The 14,672-nt window shown below is 37.1% G+C and overlaps 2 protein-coding genes across 4 annotated transcripts in view; one reads left to right on the top strand and one right to left on the bottom strand.

Annotated features, from left to right (window-relative positions):
- kif20a (kinesin family member 20A) overlaps positions 1–14,672 on the top strand; it is a 119,795-nt gene that overhangs the window by 71,871 nt on the left and 33,252 nt on the right. The window lies entirely within an intron of this gene.
- On the bottom strand, positions 5,859–13,883 carry b4galt4 (UDP-Gal:betaGlcNAc beta 1,4- galactosyltransferase, polypeptide 4). 2 transcript variants are annotated; one of them, XM_074610238.1, is made up of 7 exons: positions 13,798–13,883; positions 11,592–12,114; positions 10,182–10,414; positions 8,366–8,553; positions 8,053–8,175; positions 7,848–7,952; positions 5,859–7,343 (listed from the first exon to the last, which is right to left on the bottom strand). In XM_074610238.1, the coding sequence occupies exons 2-7, from the start codon at positions 11,851–11,853 to the stop codon at positions 7,208–7,210; spliced, it is 1,047 nt and encodes a 348-aa protein (XP_074466339.1). In that variant the 5' UTR covers positions 11,854–12,114; positions 13,798–13,883; the 3' UTR covers positions 5,859–7,207. The 2 variants fall into 2 exon arrangements, with proteins under 2 accessions (XP_074466339.1, XP_074466341.1); XM_074610240.1 differs by lacking the exon at positions 13,798–13,883 and adding an exon at positions 13,287–13,427.

Genomic DNA, 14,672 nt, shown 5'->3' with positions numbered 1-14,672 from the left:
CCACTGTCAAACCACCACTGACCGCAGTGATTATTGCATTTTTCAATTTAAAATTTGACACAAGATCTGAAGGCAGAAAAGCGACTCTATGTTTGGAAACTTGGTTTGGTCGTTTGGCATACACACAGAGTCTAGTCTTATAGCCTCATCACTGCACAACAGTTATGGTTTCCAAGTCACATTTCGGCTTTAAGAGCATATGAAAGCTTAGCATACTGCAATAACTTGGGGACAGTGGAAGCTGTGAAACAATCTGACAAATTATCACCTTTCGAATTGAAATGGCAAACTTGTTTGCCAACTATTGCCCATCTACACATCCAGCAGACATGGAGTAACCTTATCATTCATCTGGAATCATGTTTCTGGCCACCTGATGAATGTAAGTCCAATATTCACTCTATTTTAGCTCTACTTTTGGTCTCCACCAACTCCCGAGGGAAATGTCTGTCTCTTTAGTTGCTAAATGCTCCATTCTGTTCACCAGCTAGTCGCTAAAATTGTCTGTCTGATGTTTAATGCCGGGCAGGTAGTGTACAGAGGGTTTATCAGAGATTTTTTTGTTAAAAAGTGCTGCCTGCTGCAGCCAAAAACAACACTGATTAGAGCGGTGTGAGTGAACCAAAACAGTAAAGTTGCAGTCCAGAAAACCATAGCAACGTGTTAACAGACCAACAACTGAGAAAAACTACAGTCTGTGATATTTGTATGTGGATTCTTGACTAAAAGTGACCCCTTTCACATACAAGTAGTCATTTGATTGTTTGTTCATCTAAAATGATTAATTATAGCAGCTCTAAGTAGTTTGTTTGCATTTTTTCTTTGAGAAATGGTCAAAATAATGGGAGGAGCCTATTCCATGCAATGACTCAGTTTACCTGACCTGCATGAGAACCCATAGGAAACTTGCACAAATTCGACACAGAAAGGACTCTGGATCTTCTTGTTCTGCAGAGGTACCACTGAGCTACTGGGCTGCCCTTAAATTAGGGCTGCACAACTAATCCAAATTTTATTGAAAACGCGATATGGCCTACTGCATTTTCAAATGGCAGGAGGCGCAATATTTGTACCATTTTAAATTAAATAGTATCGTGCTACAGAGATGTCCTGGCCTACACATAATATTCTACATACTCAAGAAAACATCTTTGTCTGGTACAGATCCCCCCAAAAAATCACACCATAATCACTGTCATCATGTTTTTCAATGAAAATGAGAATAATGATGTAAAACTTATCACTCCTTCTAATATTGCAATTGCAATATCAGTCAAAATAATCACAACTAGATATGTTTTCAAAATTGTTCAGTCCTACCTAAAATACTGCAATGAAATAATTTGACATGGTCTTACCTACTTAGCTTAGTTTCCATCCAATACTTAAATCTTTGAAGAACGTGTGAATTCATCCAAGAAGTTTATATTCAATCTAAAGCACAGAGGCAGGCCTTTTCCATAAATTATTGCTTTCCTCACTTTTGCAAATAACGGCATGAACATCCCACTGGGGAATTCTTACACTTACACATTCTACTCTAGTACAAGTGTTACTATATTTACAAGCATGAACAATACAGTACATATCATAGGAACCACTGGCATTTTAACATATCTGAATAGACTACTTTGTAGAGTGGATCATAGTGTTCTGACTTGCAGAGTTGATATTTTTGTGCTAAAAGTGTTTTGTGAATGTCACATGTGAGCTAGATGACCAGGCTTGGCCTCAACAAGACAAAGCTTTCTTTCTGCACCATAGGAAGAGGAGATGACATCATTCTGTCCATACAAAGCCTCGGACACCCCGCTCTTTCTTTGCACTGGTTAAAAAAAATCTATGCTGAGAAGACATTTCATTGTATCTGAATAATAAGGGGTTATTCTTGTTCTTACTTTTAGTATATATCCTCAGAGGGATGCAATGTTGTGGCATTTGCTGCTAAATGCCAGAGAGCAGAAATCACAACATATTCTTTATAATTTATATAAAATGTTGTTGATTTGAAGAGAAAAAATGAAATTGTAAAAGGGATTACGGTCTCCGTCAACAGTATAGTCGGGGTTTGGCGCTAGCAAATTCATGTTTGGGATGCCATAGTCTGTATTCACACTCCATGTGTCATGGAGGGATTAATCTGCTTTTTAGGGGAATGTGAGCAGCTGATTTGATTGTCTAAGTAATATAGAGCGTTCAACTTAATTCAAGCCGTTTTACAATTGCATTACAACTGGCAGCATACATAATTTGTGCATTCATATAAGGCGAGACACTACAGGCAAAAACATCAATTTTTCATGCACTGGTCTAATTTGAGATTTTGGGCATTTTTGCGATCCCGACCGACTTTACTGTCTTTCAGAGGCTGTAGCAGGCTCAGTTTTAGAGCTAGAGTGAAGGTAAAGGTATCATATGAAAACCTAAGGAATCCATTGGTGCCAACGATGTCATGCTAGCATGTCTGCTCGGAGGCTAAATAATGCTCCAAAGTTATGTTAAATTTTGGCGATGAAAAAACTGGCATGGTCATTTTCAAAGGGGTCCCTTGACCTCTGACTTCAAGATATGTGACTGGAAATAGGTTCCAAGGGGTACCACGAGTCTCCCCTTTACAGACATGGTCACTTTATGATAATCACATGCAGTTTTTGGTAAAAAAACATGCAGTTTTTTGAATGCAGTATAAATGTGTTATTTACACCTATACTAAAATGGTGTATTTGAATATTTCTGCATACTGGGGTCCCTAAATGGTCTTGGAATTACATAAATTGGGTATCACTGTAAAGCGGAGACTCTTGTGGATCCAGTGAGCCCAGTTGCATTGTGCTGATGTTAGTCACCATAGTAGCCATTTTTGAAACTTGAGCTCACTGTATAAAATGACCTGTGGTGACCTCTAGGATAATCACAGCCTCATGAAACTTTACAGCCACAAACTAGAGACCTAGAGCATTCATAGGATGGATGGCTTTTCTAGGTAGATTGACAATAAGGGGGTTTCTGAGCAGTTTTCAGAACATAAGTGCTCGCCTTCCTATCGGCAAAAGAAAATGCAATTCTTGCAGAAATATCCAAATGTCAAAAGTTTTTGATACCAAATCACAGCATGGCTTTTTCTATGGTGTTCCTAAATATTAGTATAATATTCATAATTTTTTATCAATTCTCGATTGGTTAAATTTTTTTTAATTTAGCACCAAATCTGTAACAAATGGTATCAACACCAAAATTGCTGCAACAACTTATGAGACATAATAGAGCATGGGGATGACCATCATAAACTTTGATCATATTGTTCTAAACCCTTATACACTTTTACAATTTATTTCAATTAATTATTTAATTCATGTTTATTTCTAATTTATGACTAGAACATTGACACAGAGTGCTGCATCTCAAATTAATCTTCAGGTTCCCAGCTTTCAGATGATGTTCACCACTTCTATGTGACATCTACTGTTGACCTGCTATCTGTAGACCCCCTTTACCCACCTAAAAAAGACAAAAAATGGTCTATTGTGGGTATCGGGGTGATAACATGTCTTCTTTCAGAGTAGTGGAAAGAAAACATCCAAAACACACATTTAGGTGTCTATTTTACTACACTTTGTCTATTTGGGTCTGTAGATTTCTCCTAAATTCATCAAACGTTAACATTAGATAATGCATAATTTGCCTATTTTAACATTTCAGAAAACTTGTATTACAAAAAATTATTGTTTTAATGTAAGTAATCAACTGGGGAAGACTTATTCACCAGTAATGTCTACCCCTGGAGAATATAATATTTTAGTAACTCACTATTTATTCAATCTTTTGTTGTCTTCTTGAGGTCAAACAACAGTTAAATCAGGAAAAAGAAATGTCTGATTTGTCATTTATGGATTTAAAAATCTGCTTTCTTTAGTTTACATCTATGGTCCACGCTTGTGTGCTAGTGTGACACCTCCCACATTTCAACCAAACAAGATGTAAATGGGTTGTTATTTTGTTACCATCATAAATTAAGGCTACTGCTGTGCAAATTGCCTGGCAATAAAAGCAGTGTTTCCGTAGTTAACAAGGACAAGAGACCTCACTCAAGATGTTTTTCCAATAGTGGATTTTGTGCTCTCAAGGCCCCCTACTGGTCAGATATATGTACTGCAAGCTGTTGCAATCTTGCTGCCCGTTATATGCAATATACTACCATCATACAGTAACATAAATTCCATGAAATATTAGTAATACAGCAAATTATTCATGGTATTGCAAATAACCTGGGAGAAGCTTTTTAGAGGGGGTTTGTTTTATCCTGAAACCATCCATAGGAAGGAATATATACACTGCTATATTCAAGTGCATATCTTATCGGATAAACCAAACCGTAGAGTCTTTCCCCGGAACACATAAAAACCATAAGACAATTCATAGGAAAAATACTATTTATTATATATGTGTTCTAAACAGAAAATTATATTAGAGGTGAAATGCATAATAATCTGGGTTTCTCCCATCAACACAAGCAAAACATGACAAATCAACCCAAAATCAACATACAAACATTCAAAATGAATCCTCTAAATGAAATTCTCAAAGAATTATTATGGCATCACTTTGAATTTCATACAATGATTCATATAAAGCACAAATTCAAATAAAAAAATGTCAGTCAAATGTTTGATGCTACATTATTACAACAATTTTCTTGGTCGTGATCATGTTACAAAATCTTATTGAGAAGTTGTAGTTTAACAATATGTTTACATGTAAAAGTTTTCAACCCACAGTAGAAAAACAACCCTAAAACATTCATTCATGTTTGAGATACGACCACGAACTTAACGGACATTTTTAAAATGTATATCTCGAACAACGGAACTCTCATTCAAGAGCTTCTAAACAGCTACAGTCTACTGTAGATTTATGAAGAATTGTTGAGTTCATCAACAGTGTGAAATATAGAGCAACCTGTGGTTATTATGAAACTCTAACAGTTATGAATATGAATACATAAAAAGGAGTGGCTCAAGTAAACTGTAAACATATTTGTCACTACAGTTAGTAATATTGCTCAGTCTTGAAATATGTAGGATTTGCTGGTCGGATAAATAAAGACAAAACATATTGTAACATACAAGCAGCTACAATACCTTCAACATATAATTGAAAGTAAGAAACAAAATCATTTATTTATCAAATTTGATATGAGTTTATCAGACTATTTCTAAGCAGCATGCAATGATCCAAAACATATGATTTTTCTAGACTGAAATTTCTTCACATACGATAAAAAGTTATATTGATCGGCCTCAAGACTACAATTATCATTTAATAAATGTAAAGGTAATAAATAAGAATCCACCACCCATTAACTCCTGCTTAAAAATCAAGCATATAAGGCCTTATATAGATTAAAAAAAAACGTGCAGTAAGAAATCATATCATCATTATGGCTCACAAAACTACTTTTTAAGACATAAACATTGGTCATCCAAAGGTGGTCAAGGTTATTAAGTTCTGAAAATAAAGCCAGCTGGCACAAGGCAACCAGGGTTGGAAATTAGCACCAGCCAAATGCTGTTAAAATATACAAGTGGCTGCTAGATTTGCTTCATTCACCAGCCAAAAAAACAGTGGAAATTTATTGAGTGGCTGACAAAAACATTAATTTCCAAACCTGAAGGAAACACAAGCATTTTTTTTTTTTTACTAATAATAATGTAGGTTGATTCTAGAGCAGCGATATGTTTAGTTATTTTTAACCTTCTAGTTGACCAGTATATTATAAATTTTCACAATAACATATTTCAATTGGATATCATTTGAAATGATCAGCCCTCTATATATTATTATTGCTCTTCAGTGGTCCCTTTTCCTTCTTCTGCACACAAGGTTCATCTGATGCAAAACTTTATGAACCTTCTATATGACAGTAATATTACCAGCAAGTATTAGATGAGGAAGACCTCGGATATCTACTATTATTCAGATTACTAGGATTTCATTCATATGTTCACATTGTCTTCCGTCAACAAAACACCAGAAACAGCAGTTCCTTTGTATTGTCGGCTTTATGTCTGTGGTAGTCTTGTTAATGTGTTTGCCAGAGAACTGACTAACCATCAGTTGGACCCCGCAGATATAGATGCATTTAACCTAAAAACAGTGTCCTTACACAGTCATTATTTTGTGTTTTATAAATAATAAATATATTATATATATAATTCAGAATTTATTTTTATTTGGATATTAAAGATTATTTTTAGTTGATCAGTGTCTAAAAAAATTAGCTATCGTAGGCATTAGTTTGCTATAAACTGATAAGCTAATAGTATATCATGGCTCTTAGTTTGTCTGCAATCTAGTGCTAAAAAATCAATTATTGTAGCTTTCATGCACATTACTCTTATGAACCGATCCCTTTAACGTCATAATATCTTCTACAGTTTGCGATGTGAATGTCAGTGCCAATAAAACAAGCTATGAGTCAAACATCTCATTGCCTTGAAGAGTCCAAGCAGCCTTGAAAAAAACCTAAACATTAACTTCATCTTAAAAGGCTCTGCACACCTACAAACGGGTGTTCTCAGTTATCTGCTATATGATTAGCCTTCTGGGAAATATGGGACGTCACTACATGCCAGGTACACGAAGAGATATCAAAGACCCTGCCCTAACAGGAGCAACAAACGGGAGATATTGATGAATCAGTCTGTGCCTCCCAGACAGTCCTGAGAAGACGTAGAATTAGGCAAAATAAGTGACAACGCCTGTGTCCGTAGGGGCTTCAGAAAAAGTCAATGCAGCCACAGAAGCACACAAAATACACATTTTGCATGTGTTGCAGGTTTTTAAACACAAAATACCCGCATGTTTTATGCTGTACTGTATTATGTAGGCAACTAATGAGGCATATGTATGAATTAATCGAAGTCTGGCAGCTGGATGGCACCGACTTCTCCATTTGACCAAAGCCAATAATTTTTTTGCAGGCTGGTAAAAATATGAAGAAATTAAAGCAGCATGATATGCAAAAATGTGCAAAGATGTAGTTCCCAGCGGGACATTATTCTAATATGTAAACTAATCAAAAAAATGTGCATTTTGTGTGCTTAATGTGGTGTCTTGTACACACACATAGTAGCCTTTCCGCACTCAGTGGAACTAAACATATTAAAAAAAAAATTTTTGGTCACAGCACAGCTTCCCATTTAAAATCTCAACTCTGTGGCTTACCAATGTCCACAGTAACATTCACATAAAGAGGCTGCCTCTCTACCGACATAGTCTTATATGAGCAGCTGTTGAGTCCGTCCTTCCTCCACACCAGCGGTGTTCGTCCTAACAACTTCATCCTGGGATGCAAAAATAATAATAATTGAATAGGTTAAATTTGCAGCACAAATTCAATTCAATTTATTTTTATATAGCGTCAAATCGTAACAGATTTTATCTCAAGACGCTTTTCATAGAGAGCAGGTCTAGACCGTACTCTAATTTAGAGACCCAACAAGAGATTCCCCCATGCTGAAAACAAAGAAACTAGTGATCAAAACATTTTCACATGCCAAAGCCAAATCATCAGTAAACAAATAATGTTCTTAGTACACCAAGAAGAAAGGATCACTGTCTGTAACTAGAGGGCCGAAGGTTATACAACTGTGTTAAAATAGAGACATGCAAATCAACAGTGCATCAGCACTGGTAAATTATTATCTTGTAATTTGAATGCGGTATTTCTACATGTGTACAGCCACATATTTATCCAGAACCCCACAAATCAGGATGCATACATTTAATTGACCAATAATGCACTGAATCAAACATAACACATTTTCCCCGTCTCTATATTTACTTACCTGTCTTTGTTTATTTCATTGCCGCTGTCTCGTTTGTGAAACACCATGGTGTAGCGAGCTATGTCAGCGGGCGGCCGCACAATCTTCATTTTCTGCAGCTCGACCCTGCGCGAGACAGCAGACCCACATGTAGCAGTGAACCAATGAAGGAATATATGTGATCATAAGAAACATTTAATACTGTTTTCACTTGTTTCGGTCTCACCTGATGCGAAGGTCATCATCTTCTCCGCCCCAACCCCAGTACGTGTTTGAGAATCCATTCACTTGAAGGAACTGGTCTTTGGTCATAGCTGTGACTCCTCCAAAGTAGCCTTTGTAACGCAGTCTGAGTGTGGAAGAATATGAAGAAAAATTACAGGTCTTTGTTTATACATTATGTTAGGGCTTTCAAGATAATATCAGCCCTGAGGAGATGAGCCATCTGTTAATATTGTGTTGTCTATTCACATGGGTAATATAAAGCTTAACTGCTGACGCATGACTGGCAGGAAATTTGCTCTTAGTCGTATACTTACTTGTATCCTGTGGCGTTCCGGCCCACCACCAAGTGTTTGGGCTGCTTGTCACAGACGTATAAATTGTGATCATTTTCAGGAACCAGGTCCACATCATGGAAGATGAAGCACTCCCAACTGTAGTCCTTCAGTGCCTCCAAATACCCAACATTGAGTAGCTTGGCACGGTTAAAAGTTGCATCACCAGCCTTTAACACACAAAAAAAGAAAACTAAAAAAATCACAATCTGCTGTTGTCTTTTATGGACCATGTACAGGTCAAAGTTCTGTGTAGATGTCTGTGTTCTTCTGTTGTATCTGATGTGTCATTGTGCTTTATCCGTTGAAAAAAACAAAGATTTTTAGGAGGTGGGAGGGTTGGAGTACAGGGTCAACTACACAACAGCCGCAGTTCAGAAAATGATTTAATGCTACTTGTGTGGGCCAGTTATTGAATAACTTTCATTGTTGCTGTGGCGTCCCCACATTCAGGCTATTATAGGAAAATAGACTGCTTAGCAAGTGAATTTGAAGGAATTTAATGTGCTTTATTCTGGTTGATTTTTACAAATAACCAACCACCATGAAAGCCAGACATTGAATCAGTATGGAACCAAAATATTATAAAGCATTTCATACAATTTATTAAAGCAGAAAATAATCTATGCTGGATAAATATGTGGCTGTACACATGTCTAAACATCGCATTCAAATTATAAGATAATAATTTAACCAGTGCAGTGCTCATGCACTGCTGATTTGCATGTCTCTATTTTAACACATTTGTATAAACTTCTCTAGTTACTGATAATGATCCTTTCTTCCTGGAATACTAAAAACATTATTTGTTTGCAGATGATTTGCCTGTGGTACGTGAAATGTTTTGCCTCACTAGATCCTTTGTTTTCAGCAGCAGTGTTTTCGTGCATCACTGAACATGAGTTGTTGCATTTATGAAGTCAGAATCAGAAATACTTTATTGATCCCCGGGGAGAAATTGGGGTAAGCTAAAAGTTGGAAAAAAACGAGTCTTTGAAGTCTACAAGTTTTATGTCTCTATAATGCACTGATGTGAAAAATGCTGGCTGAAAAAGATTTCCAATTACTTAGAGAAAAATATTGAGCAACTTGCCAGTTATTTTGTTTACCTTGCAAGATTTATGTTTTACCTGCTTGACATTTTTTGTCATTTGAAAAAAAATAAATACTATAACGTAATGCAATACAGTTTATTTAAGATAATATTTCTTCACATATCTTCACTTAAAGCTGCTCTATTTTTCACCGAGTGAGACCCTTTGGCACGTTTCCACCAAGCAGTCCAGTTCAGTTCAGTTCGTTACACATTAGAACATTATTTTTGCATTTCCATTAGCAAGAGTTGTGTATGGTACCAATACAACCACTGCATTCTTGGTACCACCTCGGTCGAGGTTCCAAGCGAGCTGAGCCGATACCATAAGGTGGAGATAAAACACTTCAGACCACTGATTGGTCAGAGAGAATCGTCACAAGTGCGACATGGGACATCCTGCACAAACCCGCGATTTGTTTGCAAAACTACGGCATACACTACGCATAAGTGCAGGTGTTTCTCTGTTTGGTTGCCGTTGAAACTATTCAGCGAGTGTCCCGTTGAAGATGATGTCACGGCAGTTTCATCCGCCACCGCTATGGCAATCGGCTGAGAATCCCGCCTAGACTGAGGGGGTACTATCTGCAGTGGTAACAAGGCATAGAGAAAAGGAACTTGTACCTTGTGCAGTTTCCTGATATCATTGATTTCATAAGAAAACTGTGTGACTTGCAAACTGTGCATGATGTGGAGCGTGGATACCTGCTGGATGACATAAATGGCGTAGTGTAGCTGCTGCCTCTGCAGGAAGGGGTGCAGGTGATGCAGGAGGTAGAGAAGGTGTCTCTCTCTGCTGCGGTGAGGGATGAGGATCGCCACACTCTGCCTCGCCGTGCAGTCTGAGGGCTCGTACTCGCCTTCAGTCACTTCTTTGTTGTCACTCTCCACGTCTTTCAGTTTCAGAGAGGATTCAAAGGACAGCTTCATGGCTCCCTCTGCGGAAGTTAGCAAATTTAACCAGAAATCTGGGTCTTAGTGATCATTCTGTTATATGTGATTCATAACAGTAAATATCACATTTTCAAACTATTTAAAGAAGGGGGGGGGGGGGGGGGGGGGGGGACTATTGTTGCACTTTACAAACGATTCTTTTCTCACACACTATAAACTTATTTTTAACGTTTATATGATCATTCGTATAGCTGTATGTCATTTATTCTAAACTTTCTTTGTTTTACATATATGATATTTGAAAGCATTATTTCTTCTCTGAAGGCAGAAGTTCAACCCTAAATTGTTGGTTCATAAAAGACAATTTGGAAAAAACATATGCTTAGAAATCAAAATCAAAAAACCATCTATAATGCACAGCACAATCAACCAATAGTTTAGTTTTGAGAAATTAACCACTCTGCTTAGTCACTGATGTTCAAGATGACATTACAGATTAATGATTGGCACAGACCTTGACTGGTTTATTTACATAGCAGTTAAGTTATACTACTACTACCACTACTACTACTCTGCCATTCTTTCCATCGATTCTGTCACGCAGTCAGTACAGAACATACGGAATCATTCAACAAATTGCTAAATGGGAATGACTCATCATTTAGCAAGAGGGCTCCATAAGCAGATAGATTTAAATCACCTCTGAGAAACACAGTTAAATCAAAAATAACATATACAGTACATAGTAAGTTTGTCACCTCTTTAACTTGCACTTTGGTTTCTATACTTACTAGGGCTGTGTACTGGCAAGAATCTGGCGATACGATACGTATCGTGATATTCATATCGATTCAATATATTGCGATGTATTGCAATACTGTAAGCAAGGCGATGTATTGCAATTTCTTAAAATAAAATTTTAGGAAAACTGTCATAGTATAAAGAACACACCACCATATGCATAAAGTCTGAGTAAAATAAGTTGATGTTTTTTTATGTAATCAGAACAGTGGAATCTGCATTTGCATTTATGCCAGTCCCTGTGACATCCAACATTATAGCACTACTTTGCAAATTAAATGAAGTATTAACTGAGCTAAGCTCGACATGTAAACTAATAATTAAAAATCAATAGTTTTTTTGGGAATCAATACAGTATCATAAAACATAATATCACGATACTCAATATTTTCAATCATTTCTTACACCCCTAATACTTACGTAGCAATGGTGACTCCTCAAGGCATTCTTCTTTTGGTGGTGGAGTATTTAAGTGATCGGGTGCCGCTGTCCATGTGTTGACTTTATCCCTCAGACTGTCTCCTTTGCCAAGAGTTTGTGGTGTGGCAGAAGAAACCTGACTGGATTTCACTGTTTCGCCTGAAAATGTTGCGATCCATGCCAGCACTGAGAGCGAGACCAGGAGCAGTACAAAATATTTCCCCCTCCGCAAAATCTTGCACACAGGCGAACAGAAGCCCATGGCTGTGTGACTGTCTAAAAGTGACAACTGTAGATGCTGTTAGTTAAGATATTTCCTCTGTGAAGGACATTTCAGCAAAAATAATGACAGCCACAGTTTCACTAACCAGTCATCCCATGGCGATGAAACATGCTGCCGAACTGTACAGTGAGTCAAGTATATGACCACTGTGAAGTAAGGAGAACTTAATGGTGAAAATCCATCGCCGAACCTTCAAAATCCAGTTTCAGGAGGTGAGGCCAAAAACGTATTTTCCGACAACTGTAGATTGATTTCAAAAGAAAAGATGTTACTGCCATGAATGGACATATTTGCATCATAATAAGGTCTTCTCATGCAAAACTACACCCTTACAGTGCAAGTTCTAGTTTTAAAAAGATATATCTCCATTACTTTCCATACAACAACAAAAGGCACCTGATGTTATCTTAGAAAGCAAACCACGATACCAGCTAAGTTTTCAAGTTCCACCTTTTTCTTTTCTTTTCTGTTGTGTTCAGAGCCATTTCTTCTGTTACACACCACTGAAAGAGCTTCCTGAATGGTCATTTTACACCCAGTATACACCTGTCTTTTTCTGTTACCCCTGACAAAGTGTAGAATCACAATGCAGAGCCTCACCTTTCTCCTCACTTGTACTACTAGGGCTGCAACTAAAGACTATTTTCATTGTTCTCTGTTTCATTGTTGATTATTTTCTCGATTGATCGATTAGTTGTTCTGTCTATAAAATGTCGGAAAATGGTGAGAAATGTCAATCAGTGTTTCCCAAAACCCCAAGATAACATCTTGTTTTGTCCACTACTCAAATATATTCAATTTACTGTCATTGGGGGGTAAAAAACCCCCAGAAAATATTAATATTTAAGAAGCTGGAACTCAAAACTGATTAATCAGTTATCAAAATAGTTGACGATTAATTTAATAGTTGACAACTAATCGATTATTCGTCGCAGCTCTGTATTAATCTATCAAATATTCAACAATTATTTTCATTATTAATTAATCTGTCAATTATATCATTGACTGATCGAATAATCATTGGTCTAAAAATGGCAGAAAAATATCCAGCACAATTGACTTGTTTAGTCTGACAGTTCAAATGCAAGATATTCAGTTTGCAGTGATAAAACAAAATCTAAATTGTTGGCCATGAATTTCAACACTATAACAAATACAACAAATGTGATATAATACAACATAATGAAACACATCAGTATAATAAAGGAAGGCAACGCTCCCCAGGTCATAAAACACAACAGTGACCATAACACAGAACACTATGTAGCGTCGTATATCCATGTTATCTATTGGATAACACTGTGTGATGATGGCGTTATTTTGGGGGATTGACAGTGACAAGCTAACGTTGGCTAGCTCTGAGCAACACCAGATATAATATTACAGTTATTCATGTAAAGACAAGACACTACCTTTTATATCGCTGAAAGCTCCTTCTCCTCCCGATTACTGTTCATGTTTTTATAACAGTGATAACTCATATTAGTTCCGCGACCTGGCTGCAGCTGTGCCCAGATGAGCTCTCTGTGCTTCCATGTAGTTGTCAAGGCCTATGGAAGGAGGCTAGGACACGGGTCTTGGGGTGTTGGGTACAGCGCATGCGTAGTGTAACTCAAGCTGCGCCGTGCGATACAATTGGCTCAAGTGCAGGCCAGATTCTACTGCGCATGTGCTATACCCCCCCGGAGATATGACGCGTGTCTCAGCCTCCTTTCCATAGGCCTTGGTAGCTGTTAGCTAGCTGACGAATGCGGATGTGGAGTTACTGTAAAGTACTGTAAAGTGCTGTTAAAAGTTCAACATTAGCATCAAGATAACAGTCGTACGCCGTGGAGGCCAAACACGCCTTATTTCAGTGAAGTACTGTCCTCTCCTGATATAACGTTAGAGATAACAGTTACTGGTTTGGTTGAAGCATCTTACCTTTGACGCAAGCCAGCGTTATCCCAGGTTATCAGCCCAGCAGCTAATGATAACAGAGAGTGGACTGTGTCTGTGTCAAGTCAACATCAATACACGATACTTCCGCTGGATGTATTTCATACTAAACGCGTTTCCACTGAACTGCGCAAAAATATATATAAGTATGTCTAAGAGAAAACAATGTTTCAGTAAAAGATATTCTTCCAATCAACTCGTGTTTGTTTATAACATATCCGGTGATATGAAGAAGTCAAATGTACCCTATTTTTGCATTTTTGGCTTCATTTAAGCTGGCAAATAACATCCTAAAATAATCTGCAAAAGATTTTCATAAATATGCACCGTATTTAGCAGATATCTAAAGATGTCTGTGTATCTATTTTGTTATTGAGATTCACACACAGCAGCCCTTAAATCCCTTTTATTTTGAAGGCAGCATCAACAAACAGGAAGTTATTGTTATTGTTTTGGTGTACTTGATGAAGCTCAAAGCATGGCGCATGTTTTGTATAGATACTTCCGTTGGGTGGTTTTCAAAATAATAGTCGACACTACTGACAGATTTACATGCCATTTTTCTGTTTTCTTTTCATTATCTGATATGCATTTATATATGTATATATGTGCTCCATGTTACTTTGCAACTGCATAGCTATTGCATTTTAGCAGTGCTAAACAGTGGACTAAAATGTGACCTGGAATCTAATGATTTCAAGGTCCTGATGCAAATCCAGAATTTTAACGAAAAACATATGTTTAAAATATGCAGGCATTAATGGTTTTGTTAAATCTAGCTTTCTATTTAATACTTTACAGAAATAGATTATGAAAGCACTGCCTTATTATTGAAAACAATACAAATTATTAAGTTAAAG

This window comes from Sebastes fasciatus, chromosome 16 (assembly GCF_043250625.1).
Source record: "Sebastes fasciatus isolate fSebFas1 chromosome 16, fSebFas1.pri, whole genome shotgun sequence".
Classification (NCBI taxonomy): Eukaryota; Metazoa; Chordata; class Actinopteri; order Perciformes; family Sebastidae; genus Sebastes; species Sebastes fasciatus.
The sequence above is the reverse complement of the archived record's forward strand: the minus strand, read 5'-3'. Positions and strand labels throughout refer to the sequence as shown.

Excerpts from the sequence above, each read along its gene's own strand:
- b4galt4 (XM_074610238.1), bottom strand. The coding sequence starts at position 11,853 with ATGGGCTTCTGTTCGCCTGTGTGCAAGATTTTGCGGAGGGGGAAATAT. Across the intron at positions 8,176-8,365 it reads CGGAACGCCACAGGATACAA|ACTGCGTTACAAAGGCTACT; the intron begins GTAAGTATACGA and ends TTCCACACTCAG. Across the intron at positions 7,953-8,052 it reads GATGATGACCTTCGCATCAG|GGTCGAGCTGCAGAAAATGA; the intron begins GTGAGACCGAAA and ends TGTCTCGCGCAG.